This window comes from Passer domesticus, chromosome 18, assembly GCF_036417665.1.
Source record: "Passer domesticus isolate bPasDom1 chromosome 18, bPasDom1.hap1, whole genome shotgun sequence".
Classification (NCBI taxonomy): Eukaryota; Metazoa; Chordata; class Aves; order Passeriformes; family Passeridae; genus Passer; species Passer domesticus.
This window is the reverse complement of record NC_087491.1, coordinates 5,271,703-5,292,692: the sequence shown is the minus strand read 5'-3', so window position 1 is coordinate 5,292,692 and position 20,990 is coordinate 5,271,703. Positions and strand designations below refer to the sequence as shown.

General features: G+C 43.5%; 1 protein-coding gene across 3 annotated transcripts in view; it reads right to left on the bottom strand.

Annotated features, from left to right (window-relative positions):
- The window catches only part of PAPPA (pappalysin 1), a 179,858-nt gene that overhangs the window by 150,203 nt on the left and 8,665 nt on the right, over nucleotides 1–20,990 (bottom strand). For all 3 annotated transcript variants that reach the window (XM_064393828.1, XM_064393829.1, XM_064393830.1), the window contains exon 2: nucleotides 2,037–3,105. In XM_064393828.1, coding sequence (XP_064249898.1) covers nucleotides 2,037–3,105 — 1,069 coding nt within the window. The remainder of the gene's footprint in view (nucleotides 1–2,036; nucleotides 3,106–20,990) is intronic.

Genomic DNA, 20,990 nt, shown 5'->3' with positions numbered 1-20,990 from the left:
GGGATGATGCTGACATCAACACCAAAGCCAAAACCAGGATTTGAATCTTCTCCCCTGTAATCAGTAAAGGCTTTACTGCCAAAATCACTGCCCTAAACCTGTATTTGCTAAGCTAAATTCCCAAAGCAGTATTCAGGATCAGGCTTACAAACTTCAGTTCCAGTAAATCCAACTGCTCTATTTTGCCTTACTGAGTACAAACACTCATCACAGTAGTGAGTTTGAGTTCCAAAGCACATCGGCCACCAAATAAAGACTCCAGAGACCTGGAATTTCTCTCACTGCCCTCTGTAGCTTCATTGCCAATGATCAATGCTGCAATACCATGTCTGTGCAAAGATAAATAAATTAAATGTCTGTTAAAAAAAAATAAATCTTTGGGGCATCTCTGGATTTTCTGAGGCTCTAGGCTGTGGAAGGGGATCTTCAGGCCTCCCCTCCTCTTTTAGATCAAGAGGTTGTTCTCAAGTCAAAATGAACCTATAGAAGATCTGTGAGATCAGGGCCATGAGATATAAGTCCTCCAGACAAGCTCAGTCCGGTGGTTGTCTCCAAATTGTATTATGCTGGTCACAGAACAAGTGATAAAAGGGTACTATCAGATTAAAAAGAATGTATTTTTTTCCTAAAAATTGTGTTAGTTGCTATAGCTAACACCTTGAGTTCTCAGAACTACAGTGTTAAAACAATCCAATTTGCATTATGCTTTTGATGATATTTGCTTAGTGGAGTTCTCAATTTGAACAGTATTAAAAACTGGTATTTTTCCTTTCAATGTTTTCAAGCATTAATATTTAAAGAATTTCCTCATTTGAGCTTTGTTCACTGGTAAGTGACTGAAGTCAAACTGAGCTAGAAAGATTTTTTTAAACAACAACCTTGCTGGAGTAAAAAAAAAAAAAAAAATTGGCTTTTCTTTCCAACTTAATTATGTGTATTTAAAGCTCCAGTAGAGCTGATAATGTTGTTTAAAAATTTCTCTCTATTAAGGAAGCTATAAATATAGCCTGAATTGCTGCAATGGAAGGGACTCGTGAAGAACTTGTACTTTCCTTCTTTACCTGAACTTTAGTGTTGGGAATTCTGACCATTTAGAAGTTTCCCCTCTATGGCTCCATGAACTACCCTAAAAAAGCTGTAACATGGAATGCAGATAACAGAATTTCAGCTTTAATTTTCATATTTTCTGTGCTTATACTTCTAACTCATTCACAAGAAACACTTTATTACTTAAATGTACTAACTTATCTGAATTTGGAGTAATTGTAGGTACATGGTACCCACCTGATGCAAGTTATTTGACCATGCCACTCCTCAAACTGCAGCCCAAGGAAGCCTGAGCTGAGGAGCTGAGGATTTTATGAGCTCACATCCACCTACAGAAGCTGCCCTGCAATGAAGTGGCATTACTCCTGTTCTCATTTTTGTTTAGAAAGGGGAACAGAGGAGTTTCATTACCCACCCAGAACGTGCAACAGGAATCTGGTACCCACCTCCCTCCTCACAGCCCCCAGACTCAGCTGCCCCTCCACAGCAGTGCCCACAGAGAGCTGTACACAGCAGTAGGAGTATGGAGTTACCTACCTACCCTCAAAGTGCTACAGAATTAAAGTCTACCTAAGAGTATTCATGTTCTGTTTCATGCCTGAGGGCCTTTTCCCTCTCCAAATACACATGAGCTTTATGTGACATCCAATCCCCACTCTTCAGAGTCTGGAGTTAAAATAAACTGTGCACTGTTACAATATGCTGCTCATAGCCAACCACTAATGGGTCTCTCAAAATTGGCTGCTTCAGTCTTTAGAACAGATTTTCCTTAGCCTGGCTGGGAATACCAATTCAGGGGTAAGACACTGCTGAGACCATTACTGAGATTGCATTTGGAGAACTGCAATGTGAGCCAAATACTGAGAAAAAAAAAAATTCATTAAACTCCAAAGCCTGTAATAGCAACAACAAAAGGCTTCAACAGCCAGCAGGATGATCAATACCTAGACAGATATTCATCAATATGGTCATAAAAAGAAATTGCCTACCTGTAAGGAGAATATGGGTCAAAGCAGGTCTTGGTGACTTCAGTTATCTCTGGGTTGCAGCACTCTCCCCCGTCAAAGTTGTACCTCTCGTAATTACAATCCATGTCACACACCCCATTCTGCTTCTTCTTGTTGAAGAGCGTGTGGCGGACGTGCCGGCAGTCCCCGCCGTCGTACCCCGTCAGGGTGTGGTTGCACTCGGGGTCACAGTTCTCATCCCCAATCTTGCTGATGTCGCAGTTGGCCAGGATGAGTCGGTGGCGAAGGGAAGAATTCTTCACCTCCAGCACCTCCAGTTCCCAGGTGATGTTGTAGCGGCTGAAAGCCTCGTTCAGGTGCTGGTGCTGGAACTCGATCTGCTGCTGGCTGACGGTGGGGTTCTGATGTTTGTCGTCATACAGATTCACCACGCGGTAGCGCACGGTTTTGTTGCGGCGGAACCTGGGCAGTTTGTTGTAGCTGGCGATGACATCCGTGTTGTCACACACTGTCTGCCCGCAGAGAGGAGGGTCCAGGCTGGTGTCCAGCAGATAGCCGTGGTGGTAGCTGAACTTGGTCTGAGGGCTGCTGCCATCCTTCATGGGAGACCAGCTGCTTTTCACATTCAGTAAACTGTCTTGAAGAACGAGCTGAGGTAGGGGCGTGTCTTGCCTGTGAATCGTCTGCTCCATGTCCAACAAGATCTCCTTTTGAGACCGGGCTGTCCTCCAGAGGCTGAAGTGCTCCACGTAACCCCGATAGTTCTGGTTCAGGGCATTTCCTCCCAGCATGAGCACCTTGCACTTCAAGGTCAGCAGACTGAAGATGCTGCCCACTTGCTCTCCACTTGTGGCCACCTGGGCACCGTTCACGTAGAGTCTCATCAGGCGCCCGTCGTAGGTGGCAGCCAGGTGCACCCACTGGTTAGGGAGGTAGCTGCGGTGTGCTGCAATGGTGGTGACTTTGCGAGCACGGTCCGTCTTCAGCGAGAAGAAATAGCGGGGGTCTCTGTTCCCCTGGTCACTGACGGTGTTAATCCCCAGGACCCAGCCTCGGTCACGGGAGGTGTAAGAACATTTGTCATACAGTCCTATGTGCCCCCAAAAGAGAAATATGAATAAATAAGGATGACAGAATGAAGGCGTTAGTCTTTAAATTGTGTAAATATATCTCTCTAAATGTATATACACACACTCACCTACATCTGTTAGATAGTTAGTGCACAAGGAAGGCTTTAAATCATCTAGTGCACCATTGTGGGAGGTCATGTCAAGACTTCCTATTAAAGGTAAAGATTTGCCAGTGGTGTGTACAAATGGGATTCCCTTTTCTTGACCAAAGTCCAAAACTTTCCTGCAAATTCCTATCAGCAAAACGTTGGACTGTGCATTTGGTTCTTCCCTTCCCTCAAGCCATTCATCAGTGGTTGAAAACAAAAACAGTCTTGAGAACCAATCCCTGTTGATGTCACTCATCCCTCATACCCCTGAACCATGTGTCTAATAAGGTCCAGAAGGGAAATAAATATAAAATCTAAATTCTGCACACTTTGAGAAAAACTGAGCAGCTGCAGTCACCTTGTTAAGTTCAAGCACACAAATCCTGCAGAGAGTGAATGGGATGTGTTCAGGCTGCCTTCAAATTCATACCCAACAAAACCCAGTAGGCACATGGCATACACTGGTATACACCACACTGGGGAAGGGCAAGAAATACACTCAGATGAGCATCCCCAGAAAGATGGACATTCAGAAAGGTTCCTGCCCCTCACAGGCACACTTCCTACCAACTCAATGTACCATGGAAAGATTTCTCTCCCAATGTGTAGATCCATACTTAGAGCTCTCTCACCCAACCCTCAGACAGCTCCAGGCAGTGGACAGAGCCCACTCCTCCCCAGTTTGGGACACAAGGCTCAGTGAGTTAAAAACAGACATTTCCATCCTTCAGTCCTCAAAGGCCAAGGACTGCAGGGACACCCCTCACCAAAAACAAAATCATTGGAGCTTTCAGCACCAAATGGCCTTTCTACTATCAGCACATAGAAAACAATCCTTCCCCAGAGCCTCCACTTCCAAAAGCCTAAAGGAAAATAATAAATCTCTGACAGTTCAGTCCTCGTGAAAAGACTAAATATCCCCTTACCTCACCCCTGCACCCTCACCCTCCCCTCACTACAACCAAATAACATCTTATGCTTCTGACTAAGTTGCTCAAGAGCCATCTGTTAACAATCACTCATTAACAGTGCAGTCTTGTCTAGTATCAACAGAGCAAAGGTTACAGGAGCATTCACTGTATTTTTCCTCCCCTCTCCCAGCACCCACCTTCCCCCCTTCTCCTCACACCCTGCCCCTCTCCACCTCCTCCCCCTTAAAAAAAAATTCTTCTGATGGGAAAGTTAAAAACATTTAAATGGGCTTTTTTTCTGCACACTGGTATTTTGCTAGGGATTCTGAGCTCCCCCTTTTCCTGTTTCCTTTGGAAGAGAGCTCCCAGAGTTCGGAAGGTAATGTGTTTATTCATCTGTAGGGTGCACTCAGTTCAAAACCTTTTCAAGACCAGCTTCTGGTTTATACTGCTACTTCTGATCATGAGAAAGGAGAGAAGGAGAACCAGGCAAGAAAAAAACAAATCTGCTAAAAAAAAATTACATTTGCTGGGATGGGTATTTACCTGAGGAACTTGTGATACAAGAGCCAAAGCTACCAATAGCCTTCTGGAATCTGTTTTTGAAGCATTTTAAAGTTTTTATTTAGGAAATAAATGCTTTTACATAGCATTAATTTTCAGATGGATGAGAGCCCATAAAAGTCTGTATTTTTATGCATCTCAAATGAAGGTATTGTCCAGTGATAGTGGGTGGATAACACTGCAATGAATAACAAGACAGCTGGCAAGACAAGTCCCTCTCCCAAATAAGTCATAAAAATCTCAGCTTATTGTAATAAGACCATTAGAGCTGATCAGGCATTTTGTAAGAGAGTTTTTGCCTGCCAGGAAATGCCAGCATGGTGAGAGAAGAAAAAGTGATGCAGAAATGGGCTTGTCCCAACAAATCCCTCTGAGAATCTGCATGTCTTCAACATGGCCAGGGGAACCCCAGGGACTCCCTGGGCTGTTTTGACTGAGGCACAGAAGAACAACTCATCCCTGCCACAATCCCCACAAATCCAGCCTCATTTACCATCTTTAGTGACCAAATCCTCCAGGTCTGTGGATCACAAAGCAGTTGCACACACATAAGCTGCCCCACCTGTTTCTTCAGGCATCCAAGATCCCCACGGTTGGATGGACAGCTGGAAGTCCTGGAACAGGTCTCCAGTTCCAGGAAAGTCCACCATACAGTCTTTAAGGGTCAAGAGTTTTTGCTCTTTACACTGGCCGGGGCTAGAAATATTCCACCAAAGAACTGATAAATTATTGTAGGATGGAAATCCAGTTTCCCAGGCAGCATTTAAAGAACATCTTCCTCTCTCTGAAGTGCTGCCTGATGCTGGTGATTGACCTCAGCTGAGCATGAGGAGCTGCTGGAGGAATACTACAGAATAGCAGCAATCCTCCCTTGCCTTTGAGCCTTTAAACCCTGATGTGATGCAACGTGCCTTGAGTTGGGCTCAAACAGCTGCCATCAATTCAAGATTTACAGGGAGCCAAAGAAGGACAGGAAAAGAAAAAAATCCAGTGACAATAGGGACATCACTGAACACACCAGTATGAAAGCTGATGAACTAAAACACTCTACTATTCCAGCTCCTTGCATTTTCTGCTTTAGGGCAAAGGTCATTACTGAATCCTTATGCCACGTACAGTATTATTTTCTCAAACTTTTACTATTGCAGACATCCAACTCTTGATGAAAAGATGGATTGAGCACAAGCCTTTCAGCAGCAAAAGTTTGTTTTATTCTTAAGAGAAAGGAAAAAAAATTTAAAAAGGGACAAGAAACCCACACTCCCTTGTGCTGGGGTTAGAAACCCAACTGCCTTGCAAGTTGTACCACTTCTTTATGACCCTCTTTTCTTGAATGCTTCACCTATTTTCCCAATCCTTCACTTTACTTTTGGCTTTGGACTGAGGATCCTCCGGCTAAGGGAGTGTCACTTTTCCGTTTTGTCCCCAGCACAATGAAACTAATTTCAGCTGGGACACTGGATGTCATAATAAAAGAATTTATTACTTCTTCTATGACAACTAATAAGGGCAAAGCCATTGGAAGAGGGACATGTGAAATAATTGCCAGAACTTCTGAAAACTGAATAATTTGATGTTTTCACAATTTATTTCAATTTAGTAAAAGGTTCCATAGCCGTGAGTTATTTCTCAGACATAATTAAGAACATTTTAAACAAGAAGAGGCCTCTTTTGCCCCAAACAAGGCTGGTTTTGAGCAAAATCACCCCACATAATGGTTGACACTCCAAATTTCAAGTCAGCTGTGACCACAACCAACATTTACATGAAAAACATACAAAGTTTAAATTCTCATTTACACTGAGAATTCTTTACAATAATGCAGTAAAGGACATTTTTAGCTACTTAATATCTCTTTACCAACCAAAGAGGCCTCATGGTAAATGAGACACAGCCAATGACTGAAAAACCACAATTTGGCGAATGTGCCTGAAGTTTCTGAGCCAAGAAATGGTGTGAAATAAAACTGATGTTTGTTTCCCCACAGAAATTAGATTAAAAAAATATGTACTAGTTTCATACAGCAGCAAACAGTTTTCTTCACTTCTGCTTGCCCTGAGTTGCTAGAAAGGGATGGAGCTCCAGCTGAGGAGAACACTGACAGCCCTTCTTACTCCTTAGTCTGAATGATTTTTTCCTTCTAAAGCTCTTGTTCCTGAAGCCCAAGGGACTGAAATGGAATTTTGTATTTAATTAAAAAGAAAAAAAAAGACAAAAAGAAGAGGTGCTAGTTCAGCTTTCCAGCAAGAGGCTCTGGAAGCCTCCCTTCCCCACAAAGGAGTGAGTCACTTCTTGGAGGACTTTGGAGAAGTGCACAAACAGAGGAAGATGCCACATTCCTTTATACTTGGCCAGAGACAGACTTCAATGGCCCACAAGGCTTCTTCCAGTCCTATGATGTTTGTCCCTTATAGGAAAAGTAAATTCCTAGGCATCAAAAGAGTGAGGAAAGCTGTATAATTCAACTGCAGCAGCTCAAAGCCAAAAGCCAAACATGGAAAATAAGAAAGACAATATCCCTTTTTCCTTTTACAAGCAAAATCTCAGTTCTTTGGCTACTGACCCACAATATCTCCACCATCATTGTCCATCTGACCTCTTCCAGGAGCCCCTAACCAACTCCAGCATTTATGACCCCCTTTGTTTTCAGGACTTTTCTGGGGATTTAAATAGAGCCACATCTTTACATGGGCTCTGTGCACTGGGCAGGGCTTGGCAGCATGAGCACAGCACGGAACATCAGCTGCTGAACTTGTGGGAGACAGCCCAGGGTGAGGACAGGAGGCATTGCTGCAACTGGGATGGGAGCAGAGGAACAGGAACTCACAGCTGGAGGCTGCTGGAGCCAGAAGCAGCCCTCTGTGGGCAGAGTTTGACAGAAGAGAGGCTGGAGTAGCCCATACAAGCTGTTGTAACCCACTGTAATGCTATAAATAACATCCTCCAGGGCATTCTTCTCTCACTTCAGTGCCATTTCTTGTGTCTGGATAACAGCAATCTTTGCAGCAACCAAACCAGCCATAGAATAAACTAAGAATTTCATTCTTCATGCAGGAAAAACTTCCTCTCTTTCCTGAGCAATGGGAAGTGGGGGGAGAGGGAGAGGAGGAAAGGCAAAAGTAAAAGTAAAAAAAACCCCTTGTTATGGTTTCATTTCCAGGAGGGAGAGGTGGGGGGAAGGGGAAGAGGGAGCTCAGTGTGACTTTGAACACATCAGGTGCTGTGGAGCCGTCAGAGCCACGCAAGGCAGAACAGAAAACAGCGCCCTGCACTTCTGAAAGTTGGCCGTGCCTGTTTTGCTGGGAGACTCCAACCAGAGGTGACAGGACTCAGTTATGAAAGGGGAATTTAGGTCAACAATCAAAGCTGCAGTCAGGGGGCCCAAGAACAGGGAGCTAAAGGTTGGGGCTGTTTTTTTCTTTAGCATGCTTTAATCGTTCAGTATCAAAGCGCAGAAGAACGCTTGAAAGAGCAAATATTCTACAGGAACCTATAGAAAGCTTTTATCTGTCCAGAGGAAAATAATTAAAACCGACAGATTTGGGTTAAGTATCCCCATGTTCCATGCAATTGGATAAGTCAGTGAAGATCCACTGGAGCAGTTCTTGAGTTCTGCACTGGATATTTCATGGTGTGACGTTGAACCCAATATAGTTTTACAAAGGGGAGAAATAATCTCTCCTTTCCTTTGCTGTGCTTCCCCCAGCCCCACTTCCTTCCACAACAGTTAAATAATTCAAAGTCCAGAGTACTTAAGGCAACATCTCTGTCTATACCATTTCCAACACAGCTAAGAGGCCTCCTGAGGTCACCCCCTGAGACAAGGAGTGGTTCAAGAAAACCACCTAAGGCTTGGTCAGGTGGCAACATACTACTTAAAGAGCAAAAAGGGGATGTTTGCTGCTGCTATCAATCTAGCTGAATTCACACCAGGCTTTATCCTTTACAAGCTATACCAGAGGATTCACACCTGAGAGAAGGATGGAGTTCTTTTCGTTCTGCTGCGAAAGACAAGAACTTCATCATGTAGAAATACAGAGTGTAATACAGCCACGCCTAATTAAGATAGAGAATTTAGCCCAAGGCTTTTTAAAATCAAAATCTTTATATCAGTGTAATTTAGCATCAAATTAATCATACATTGCATACTGTTTCTCAAATTCTCAGTCACTCATTTGCTCAATGAGATACCTTGAAGTCTGAAAAGAGGGAGGTGAGAACAACTACAGCAGCAAGACATGAATTTATAGTGGCTGGTTAGTTATGAACATTACATAAATACTTCCCTGTTGATAACAAAATCATGTGGGCTGCAAGAGAGCAGCCACTGGCATGGACAATCATATTAGTGACACTCCAGTGAGCCTATTGTGGGAATACACCACTAACAGTATAGAAGAGCTTACTGCAAATACATCTGGTAGGCTGGGCTTAGTGAGAAATTACAGATTGTGAGGGTTTTGAGGTGTAAGTGAACACACAGCACAGGGCAGAGAAGGAGCTGAGCCTTGCAGTCCTTGCTATAAAAGGCCCAGCTCAGGGCTGGTTATGGCTTTTCCCAGGGCTCCTTCATCTACAGGCTCAACGTAAACAAGGGTTAGTGGGAAGGTTTGCTCCTTATCTAGATCTCCTTAAGCATTTCACAATAAAGCTGCAGGACCAGTGGAGACTGGTGCTTTGTGAATAAACTGTTTATGATCTAATAACCAGCTTTAGGTGGCCTTTTAGATGGACAGAAAAATGCACATCCTTCAGTCCCCACTAGGAATTCTGGGATCACGGAAGCATTCTAGATAAGGGTAAGGATATTGTAATGCCTGCAAAACTATTTATTTCTCCTGCCTTGTTCTGAGCAATAACTGAATATTTTTGGATGAAGCTTGGAAAACCAGTATATGTCCATGTTATCAGAGATGATTTTAACACACACGGGCATAGGAGCAGTGAAAATAGTAGAGACAGGCTTCTCTTGGATCCTGCTTAAAGTTAACTCTGATGTTCCATCAGGGAATCACTGCTTTAGTCACAAATATGGGAGACTTTGCATACAGCTTGATTCAGAGAAGAATTCAGGATTTTGGCTGCTAATTTAGACACTCTGGTGTTGCCTTATTAAAAAGCTGAGTTTAGTGTTTATGAAAACCCAGATAACCTTCAAATATCAGGAATGGAAAGCACTGAGTAAGTTTGTTGGTTTGGCTGAAAGGGATCATCACACACCTCTGAACTCCCAGTCTTATCTCTGCTAATTGCCCAGCAGAACCAGATTACAAATTAACCCTCCCATTGTACCTGAGGCAGCTGATTCACCTCCAGAGAAATCCAGCATTAGCACCATTCCCACTTGAAAAGCAGGTGTTGCAAAACACATGGACACACATCAGGAGGAACACATGGAAACCATTCATCTTTCACAGACACATGCATAGCACACACAAACCTGAGAAAAAGGACATGAAGATAAAGGCACAGCAGCAGAAGAGTCACTGGACTCACACAGATGAAGGTACCTAGGAATGTTTGGTGGAACACAAGTCACCTCTGATTCCACATCTCCTCTTCCTCCCTGTGCTGTTTGCCAAACAGTGATTAGCTATCAAAGCTCTACAGAGAAATTTACTCTTGCTCACACTGAGTGGCTTTCTTCCCCTTTGTAAGAGTTAATGCTTGAGAGCAACCACAGAGTATCTTCTGTGGAAAGAATAGACATGTAATACCATAACTTCCAGGCAATCTAAATGATAAAGAGATATTTCTGGGCTCCTTTCAGAAAAGAGCAGAGAGAATTGATCATAAACTGGGTCAAGATAGGTCAGCATACCTCAGAGCAGATCAGATGGCCAGAGCATCCCAGGAGGAAATATCCTCCTGGAAGGATTATTAGGGGCACATCTGTGCCATCAGATGACCGTGCACAATACCCATCAGCTCATGGGGAGTTCAATATGGCATTTCCTTTCAAAATGTGCTTTGTGTCTGACAAGCAGTGCAAGTCAATCAGCTGTGGCAGCGCCCGAGCCCGGAGCAGGGCTGGAAAAGCGCCCGACACACTGCCCTGGACGGCCACAAACACAGGGCTGGGAGAAGTGGAGCCTTGCACACGAGGTGGCTTGTGGTGCTGATCAAAACACACAGCCAGGATTAAAGGGGGGACAACAACACAGCTTGTTTTGCCTTTTAGAATTCCCTTGTCTCTGACCTTTACAGCAGCTTTAGGGCAGTGCTGGAACCAGCTGAGCAGTTACTACTCCCAGCTGCAGCCAGGAGAGCTTTTACACCATTGCACAATGCATGTGTGTTTGCAGGGGGGAGGTTAGGGCTGGAGAACAAAGGAGGAAATCTAGTGGCACCTAAATCAAACATTATGATCAATGAGGGAGTGGGAAGAGAACCTGGGGAGCAGGGACAACCTTACAACCTTTCCAGGATCAGACAGATGGCCAACATCCACATTATTACAGAAACAAAACAAAAACAAAAAATTCCATGAATGCAAACTAGGGCACCCTGCGAGGAGACTGTAAAAATCACATCATGATAGCTTAGACTTGTCTTTGTAATTGAGGGGCATTTCCACATGAAACAGTTCTAGTTATTTAATTGGATTTTGAGAACATTCTTGGGCAGACACTTTGTGAGTGCAAAACTGAGTAGTTCCAGTGCATTTATACTGATTTATACCCTGCAAGGACTTTGCCTTGTGAAAATTAAATATCTTATTGTAAAAATATCTTAGATCTTATCCAGACTCAAATCTCTTATTGCATCTGGCTTTCCCATATGACTGCATCTTTCCTGTACTAATAGAAACAACTGAGGCATTTATCAACCTTCAAAGAACTGACTCCAAAACAATCCACAGAGGAGGCTGCAATAGCAGTGGGGAGAAGGGAGCTGATCCTGCCTGTTTTCTGCTGTCGCTTATGAAAGGGATCCGGGCCTTTGCTAATCCTGACTATTTCATACCTCAAATTCCCTGCTCCATACTTGCACACAAGTTCCAAACCCATACACAAACCACAGAGATATTTCTGCTTTCTAGGAAACGTCCTACTGAAAAAAACCCTGCCTCTCTAACATGATATAACTATTATAGTATGCATTCCAGATAGGCTGGAGTCACCACATACTAACCTAAGTATAGAATTTTAGAGCTTTATTATTCTGCTCAGTTTGAATCCAATTTCATTTGTTTTGGTATGATTTTCCTCCTGGAAATACCTGAACCTGTATTTCTGCTCTACAAATACCAGTGATCACTTGATCTGTGAGCACAAATAAATAGACATCTAAAAGCAAATTCTCACACAGATACTCAAGATGTCTTAGAAGTGCACAGAAACAAATTCACACCTATTAAACCGAAGACTGTAGCTGTGAAAATTCAGCCTTTAGTTCTTAAAGGACAAGATGGGACAGCGATGGGCAAACCTCCAAAAGGTCACAATTCTGCTTCGCTTTCCATAAGTGTTGCCAAAGCTAAATCCTTCTCGAAAGTAATTGGCCTTCTCAAGTCTGCAGAACTGGGAGAAAAATGTAAAAGAAACAAGCTACCTTGGAAGATTTTTGGCAATTCCTGTATTTAGCTGAGCAGCAGGAAATATCATATGTCCAACCTTTCTTATGTTATTTCAGCCCTTTTACTTCTGGTTAAATTTGGAAGCAGAGCAATGAAGACTAACAAAATACCATGTACAGGCACGATTTTCTCTGTGCAGGGGCCTATGTATACATGTGCACATGGCTTGGAGGGAGCAGACTGGGGCATTTGGAGCACTTGGCTTAAATTTGAGTTTTGAGGAACCGTCTCCAGCTGGGGATGGCCCAAATGAAATGAAATCCTGTCTCAGAACACAAATTATCTTCAATTGGGTTTTGGTCAATGTTTGCAACTCAGCTAAAGTCACAGGAATAGGTCATTCCAGCATCCTGCATCCCCTAGACTGGTGTTCTGCCCCGAGACTGAGGCAGACCACCCAGCAAGGGGATGACAAGCTAAAGTCACCCTCAACTTATTCTCTGCTTTCTCATCCACTTTGTTTTTATGTGTCTGCTGTGTTGGCTTCACATTCCTGGCATTGTCAACGATCCAGTTTCTAGAGGGTCCTGTTTAATTTTTTCTCCCCCAAATCTATTCTGGAGGTAAACTCTTGGCATCATTGAAGTCAACAATAAAGCTCTTACAACCTTCAAGGAGAAAAAATTTCAGTCTTGTTTTTCAGGTGGTTTTCGGACAGTGCACTGGACTGTTTCAAAGGGGAGAAGTCAAGTCGTTGCTCAGCACATCATTCTAGAAAAATGTAACAATATCTAAACAGGATTAAAAATACCATACAAAACAGAGCCTTACTATGAAACTTCAGTGATGGTAAGGAAACCCTACAATCAGCTTGAATTATTCCGGTGATCAGAAATATCCTACTGGTGTCAAGGAGACCCCATAGAAATTAAAAAAAGAGAAATTAAAAGATTTGAAATTAATATTAGTGCTGCTTGCTTAGTGTTGGCTTCAACCATTTTTCCAGTAATAGCAAAAAAATCCCTCAGAATAATCTGACATCAGAAGTTCTTAGACAATATGGGTAATCACTGAATTAATTCCTCTTTAAAGACCTTGCAGTTTGGAAAAACAATTAGTTCTTAATTGAAAGCTATGGTGACAGATATTCCACCACTCTACTCAGAAAGGTTTTTCAATTACTGACTACTCTCAAGTCTAAAACACTGCTAAAATACTCTGTTCTAAAGTTGTTTAGACTCCACTGGATCCATTGGATTTACTCATATCCTCTGGTACTCATTTCCAACCCACAATTATCAGTTTAATATTCCCAAAACATTCATTTAAAGATCATGGTGACCAAGTCACCTCCTAATCTTCTTGAGTCCAACACTTCAAGACTTGTTACAAATAATATAATTATTGTCACTGCGACTTGTTTTCTCTCTAAATCCTCTTCCAAACAACATCCTTCTTAAACTGTAGACACCAGAATGGGACAAAGTTCTTTGGCAACAACCACTCCAGTATCATTACAGGGGTAACACAACCTCCCCAGTCCTGTTCAATATCTCCTTGTTTACCCAGCCAACAATGACTCCAAACCTTTGGCCACAGCCCCACATTGGCAGCTCACATTTACATGCTTTATCTATTCCAAGAGGCAGTTGCTGCTCCGCATTCAGCTTCCAGGTGAAAGATCCTTTTCTCCCATCCATCCTTTGTGTGTGACCTGCTGCCCCTCTCTCTATATGAATGACTTCACATTTGGCTTTACTCTAATGCATAGTTTTCATGTTCTCAGCTTTTGAAAACACCCAACTGAGAGTCCTGTTTTGGTCATTGTTTACCACTCCCTGCACTCTGCAACATCTGCAAATTTTATCAGCACTGATTTTGTTTCCTTGCAGGTTGTTGACAGAAAATATTAACTAGTAAAGAGCCAAGATTGCATTGTGCTGAATAGGAGGGAATGTGGCCAGAGTCACACTGTTCAGGCAATGGGTCTGTTTTTCAGCAGAGGAAAATAAATACCTGTGATACTCATGAATACGAGCTTACACAAGTCAAAAGAAAAAAGATGGGACAAATAGATAAGTAGGAGATTGGCAAGATGTGCCCCCTGTCTTTCTGTCTCTTTGGCATTCCACAACCTCAGTCTTCCCTTTACAGCAGCACAGGAACCTAGCACGACCCTAGCCAGCAGTGGTTCTTGGCTGAGCATTCCAACCTGTTGGTGCAAAGAAGTGGCATTTGTCATTCACTGCTTCAATCATGAAGCAGTAATGACATTTCCTCTTCCTTACAAACAGCATCTCTCTGCAGGCTGCTGAGAGCCATTATCCCACCTTTGGAGGTGGAAAGGACAGAGCTGAAGGCACCTCTCAGCAATTGCAGAACAGCAACTAAAACCCCAAAGCAATTCCTGTGCACTTCCATTCTGCCACAGAACCAGCAGCTGGAATTCGCAGGAGAAGGAATCTGCTGCTCTCACACAGGAGTTGCATCACTGCTGAAACAAACACCCTTTCTTTCTCCCCAAGCATCTAATTTATCACTGAAGGAAATCTCTGTTCTCTTTCCGAAAGCACCAGCCAAGAAGGAACCTCTACCCTTTGCAACAGCCTCTGTTTTCTCCTCTGCCAACTGGTCTCTGTCCCTCCTTCCTTCATAGAACATCTTGTTGTAATGCCCTGCTAGAATAATGTTCACATAAACCCGTGTGCCTGTTCCAGCTTGTCCTGTTACCAGTGTGTGACAAGTGTCAGAGAAACCCATAAAAGCCAGGCTGTTGGCTCGACAGGGCAAAGGACACCATGTGTTGAACACATTGACAGCTCTCAATAAATAACAGCCCTGCTGAACAGCTGGTTGGGTTGCTGGGTTTGGAAGAATGTTGGCCACATTGCCTACTTGCGTGCGTCCTCCTCAGTGAGGCACAGAGAATCCTGCGTGTGGGGAGCGGAAATACATCACTTCCAGAATATACCAAAGAGGAATGAAAAAATAAAGTATCTGAACACAAATTAAAATGTCGACTCAAGTTTTGTGGCCAATTTTGGACATACAGAAGTGCAGTAGGTTGTTGGTTTGTTGATATACGTGCAAAAGATGTTCCTCCTGAGGGAGTGGAGAGTTAGGAGGTGGTAGGAAGAACTGTCCTAATCTCATTTCCTTCTTTCCTCTCTCATGGAATACATAACTCCCATTTCATTCAGTCTGAGCCCTCTTAAGTCCGAGAGCACAGAAACTGTTCACAGAACAGTTTGGCCTTCACAGTGTGAGGCAAAACACAAGGTTTTGGCAAAAAGAATTTTGCTTCTCTGCCTCTACCATCAGTGTTTAAAGCTCAGAGAAGAGTTTGGACCAACATTCAGCCTCCTCCTGCTGCAAGGTCTCTTCCTCCAGGAGTGCAAGTGCTCCCAGCCCACCTTTGCTGCCAAATCCCAGCCCTGCAGAAACCTCTGGAGAAGAAACACGGCCCCCTTGCTGTCTCATTTTGCCTCTGTGAGACACAGCTGCTGTTGCTTCCCTCTCTGGCCTGTTCCATGGAGCCTGCAGGTGTTTGCAGATGGCCATTTCCCAGTAAAACTGGTGGTATGCCGATGTTTAAAACAAAATAAAATAAACCCCCCATGCTACAGCGTCCAGTTGAAGACCACGGCTGTTTGAGCATTGCCTCTGCTGAGACACAGAATATAAACAATCTGTTTGATTAAACCACCCCTAGCAAGAGGACTGTGGGGAATTCCAGCCTTTCCCAGCAGAGGATCCTCTGCTCTTCAATAATTCAGAACTCCTCAAAGGGTAAGAATGAATTGCTCAACTTTCCTGCAAGGAGATACTTTGATAGTTACACTGGAATGCTTGGAGGAAGTTCACCAGTATAAACCAGGTCCATTTCTACCACTGCTCCACCCTGCTCCTTTATTTAACTTGCTCACAGGCAAAGGGATTGTGCAACAGTTGATAAACTTTGTCCATGCTGCAATGCAAAATGCTCACTTCTGATTATCTTCCCCCATTGGGATGGGAGGTGGAGAGACCACACTGGGGTAGTCTTACAGATAAGACTTGACAGAAAATATTTGTTCTCTTACTACTTTCTCTTCCTAATTAAAAAAAAAATAAATAAAAAAAATCGATAGATAAGGCTATTTTAAACCATTCCATTGTAAGGTTTGGAGATTCTGCCAGCACTGGACACCCTTTGTATTACACTTCTAAAACTTCGAGGCTTTTAGAACTAAAAGTGGGACCACAACTTCCACATTGATTATATCTGTAAAAGCTCCCTTAGCCCCAAATTCCAAACACATTCTTTATGGAAGAGCGGGAGCTGGAACAGTGACACGAGCCCTGCATTGACACCCTACTTCTGCCCAAGTGAAGAACCATGGGCCTGACCAGGCTGCCTCCCTTACTGCCAGAGCTTTTCTATATCTGATGATCTTCCTGTGCATTGTGAGTGGCCAGAAAGATTTATTAGAGGATCCAATTATTTCCGGGAAGGAAACAAACACCTAATCCACTCATCTTCTACCTGAGACCAAGGTGCAGTGCTAAAGACACAAACCAGGAGAAGCCACAAGAAAATGGACTATTTACTCAGCTGCCCCTGTTCTGTCAGAGATTTGTGGAACCCCTGGAACAAGTCAAAAAACATTCTATGTTTTCCAGCTGCTGACACCATTACCATGCTTTGCTCATGCCCAGGATGACCACAGTCCCATATTACCCACTCCCCTGGGTCCTGCTCACTCCTACCTCCTGAAGGGGCGGTTCTGGGAGAATGGTGTGCAACACCAGATGTACCATCAGCCCTGTGCTCAGACTATAGTGGACAATTATCCTTTGGGCTATTTTAGTCCTTTTACAGCCTTTGCGCAACTCAAGAGCAACAGTTTTGCCAGGAGCCAGAATCTAGATTTTGATGTTAAAACAACAACAGCAACAAAACAGACAGAATCAGTGGATTTACCAAGAAGAAAATCTACAGGGTTACTAAAGTCAACCTTCCTGCTTGGGGTTCTCAAATGCTGTCCGTGCTGATTTCAAAGCAAATTTAGACCACAATTTTTCCCCATTTCTTTATATTTTCCACAATGATGGGAAAAGATGAGGAAGACACAGAGTTAGACAGGCAAACATCTCATCAAAGAAACTCCTACAAGCAGATGCAGGGCAGGAAACATCCAGCAACCCTGCTGGCTCCAACCCATAGCCGGGCCTGGGTGCGTGGTTGATTTTCACTAACTAACTTTTCTTCCCGTGAACTTTCTCTGAGGGTGTTTGTTTATAAACAGAGGAGGGAATATTATTGCTGGAGATGGGACAGTACGGGCGGGGGTGAAGGAGTTTAGGCCACAAGCCTGGAGAGCAGAGTTCAGGAGTGTTTGTTGCCGGAAACACAAAGGGCTCACTGTAACACTGGTACATGGCCCAGTTCCACAGCCTGGAGGGATTACGATATAGGTATATGCAGAAAATACTTCAAAAAGCAAAAAACAACCCCACATTGTACAAATGTTTCCCACTGCATCACCATAACCATTACACACCCAAATAAAACCACCGACAGCGGTGACGATGGTTGGAGGTTGCTCTCCACAACATTCACCTCTCAGCCTGGTCAGTTTCCCCATTGCATGCCCTCTGTCTCTGCCCCAAATTCTACACTTTCACAGGTCTGTAGCAGCCCCCCTCCCTGATTTCCTCTCCAAAGGAGTTACTCTAGGTTTACATTGGTGTGTTCAACAGCAGAATCTGGCTTATATTGCTCACCCTTCTCTCTGCCAAGTATGTTTCAAAACTCTGTGTGTAATCCATTTAGTTAACATTTGCTTTTTCTCCCAGTACTCCTTTTCTCCCTGAACATCTCCATTCACGAGCTACAGCACAGGAGGCTTCCAATTCTTGTCTAGTTTATGCTGAAAATAATTCTCATTAAATTATCACTGGTGAAAGGTGCTGCTTTGACCTCCGAGAGGCTGCTCTGTTTATCCACAAGACAGATGACATGTAAGACAGTAGTAATGCAAGCTCCAGATTTCAACTTTAGCACCTCAGACTTTACAAGCACAGATGTTGCTGCATTCAGAAAAACTCCCGTGGATTGGACGTACAGCCTCCCTGGTGATGCTCCTGACAGAAACACTGGTTGTTCAGCCATGAGGGTGTGCACTGGGTGGGGATCCCTCCCCAAAAATCCCCTGGGGCCCCTTCTGCAGCCTCTCACCTGGTCTGGATTTAACTATGGGGTAAGCTTTATGGAGTTGCTTTTGTCCTTAATTTAATAACCTGAGATATACAGAGGCAGATTTTCAGCATTTCCTAAGAAGATAAGCAGTTACAACTTCAATGTTTTACAAGCCATTTCAGCAAGTCAATACAATAATCAATGTGCAGACGGATAAAAAATATCAAAGTGTTCCAATTTAAATTGGAGTGCTCTGAACTAAGGAGCTTTGCTGATATTTGTTTTTCTCTCCCATTGGGGGCTGCACACACTGTTCCATCTGAGAAATACAATAATTTGTGTGGATTCAACCACCACCAGTGTTCTGGCTCAGAGATATGAATTCCAGAACATCTGATTTTCTGCTATTTCCAAAGAGCTCATGTCACAAATTCCAAATGCCTTCTTCCCCCAGCCCCTGTGTTGTCGCCAGCAGGATGTCACTTGGCAGGTGACAGACTCCATCACCACCACTCTGTACTGCCATCATCCACTGAAGAACCATCAACAGCTACAAGGAAACATCCTACAGGAGTTAGGGCATGTAACTCCACATGGGAAACAATCTCAGCTGAGGAATAACCATCATCATCCCTAAAAACCTATAATAAAATAACAAAAGGGCTGCTGGTGGGTTTGATGGCTGACTTTGTCACCAGCACAATGCCACATCCAGGACAAATCAGAGCATCCTTCTGTGATTTTAAGGGATGTGTTCTCTCACACCTGAGATTTATCACCATCAGCAGCAGGAAGTTTTGTGGCAAGTTCAAGACTATAAAACCATAATCTTGCTGCAAAGATAAAGAAAAATAACAGCACTAGGATACATTAGTACAGGAGAAAAACACTCCATTCAAAACTAAGTAACACTGGTAACAGCAAAGGCCTTTCCTCTCCATTTCATTCCCTGAGTTAAATAAAACAAACAAAATAATGGTGATAAAATCTGTTTCCTCAATCCAGTGGATGATCTTTGTGAATATGTTTCCAACACTAACAGCAGAGAACAGACAAGGAAGAGAATGAAGGAGGAAAGGAGCCTGCAGCTGATGCTCGGTGTCAGGAACAGGGCTGCTCTTCTCCCAATTCCATGACGACAGAAGACTCCTGGGAATCAGATGAGGGAGGGGAAGATGGGTCAGAAGAGACAAATCCATATGGGAAAGTGATTTAAAGTAAACAGAGAGACAATAAATTAGATAAGGAAAAGGAGGAAAAACACGGCAGAGGGGAGGAAGGAGAAGAGATAAAAAACCCTTAAATATCACCCAAAAGGAAGACTCGAGAGCCCACCAGGCCCCAGGAGGTGCCCAGCACAGAACAGAGTGGTTTGTTTCTCTAACACAGCAATTCTTGTGCTTTCATGAGCTGGTATCATATCTCTCAGCTGCTGCTTCACCAGGCCAACTCCAGATGCTTCTCAGTTTCGCTTCCCCCTCGCTCCCTCTCTGTGAGAGCGAGCGCTCGCTCCTTGTTTGTGCACGGCGAGGATGGATATTAAACAGAACAATATCAATAATTCCCAGAAAATAGGCGAGCCCATGAGCCTGGCTGAGCACACAAGCACACTGCCTGCTTACCCTGTGTTCCCACAGCACTTCCAACAGCAGCTGGCCAAAGCCACCAACCTGTGGCCACCCTGGGAGGGGACACCACCTTCCCGTGGCACAGATGACAGGAGAGGAGCAGGAAAGCAGCAACAGTGCAGAGAGGGAAGGAGGGAAAGCAGGGGAATCAAGGACACCAGATAGTAGGGGAAAGACTGAGGCTAGGATGGTGATAAGAGAGGGTGGAGGGATTGGACACACAATTACATCACCCTGCAGAACAGAAAATGGGAGAGTGGGTTTGGAATAGGGGATATTTTAATGTTGAAAAATAAAAGGAAAAAAGAGAAGGGAAGAAAAAGAAGAAAGGTTGAAAAAACAGAGGCCAATTTGAGATTTGGAGTATAGCAAAACCAAATAAACATGTCTCCTTCCTCTGATGTTAGGGCTTCACAGTTTTTCTTCTCTCACATCTAAAGCAAAAAAAAGTCTGCAAAATAAAGGATACTGAAGCAAGGAACACAGACAGGTCCAGGCTGTAGAGAAGGGGTGTGGAAAACTCTCTGAAATCACAGCCTTTGCCAGATTCAGCCAAGCTCAATGGTATTTTTCATGATCTTGACCAGGTTTAGGATTAAGTCCATGCTTCCTGTGTAACCACGAATCCAGCCCCATTCTGCCAAGGGATAATTGATCTGTATTCATATTTGTTCACTTTTAACTGAGATACACAATGTACCCTCACTTAGTGTTGCCAAACTCAACAGTCCTCAAATTGTTCTGATCACTGTCAACAAGGATAGCAGACAGCAAATTTCTGTGGTAAGATATTTCACTCCTGTTTTGTTTTTACCTTGCCTTTTTGAGTTCTGCTCTGCTCCTGCTCAGAGTAAGAGTACTTTAACTTCATGGATGGCTTTGGGGAGAGTAAACTTTATAATAGGCACTAACATCAAATCAAAGCAGTTTACAAGATGTGCCACTTGTGTCAG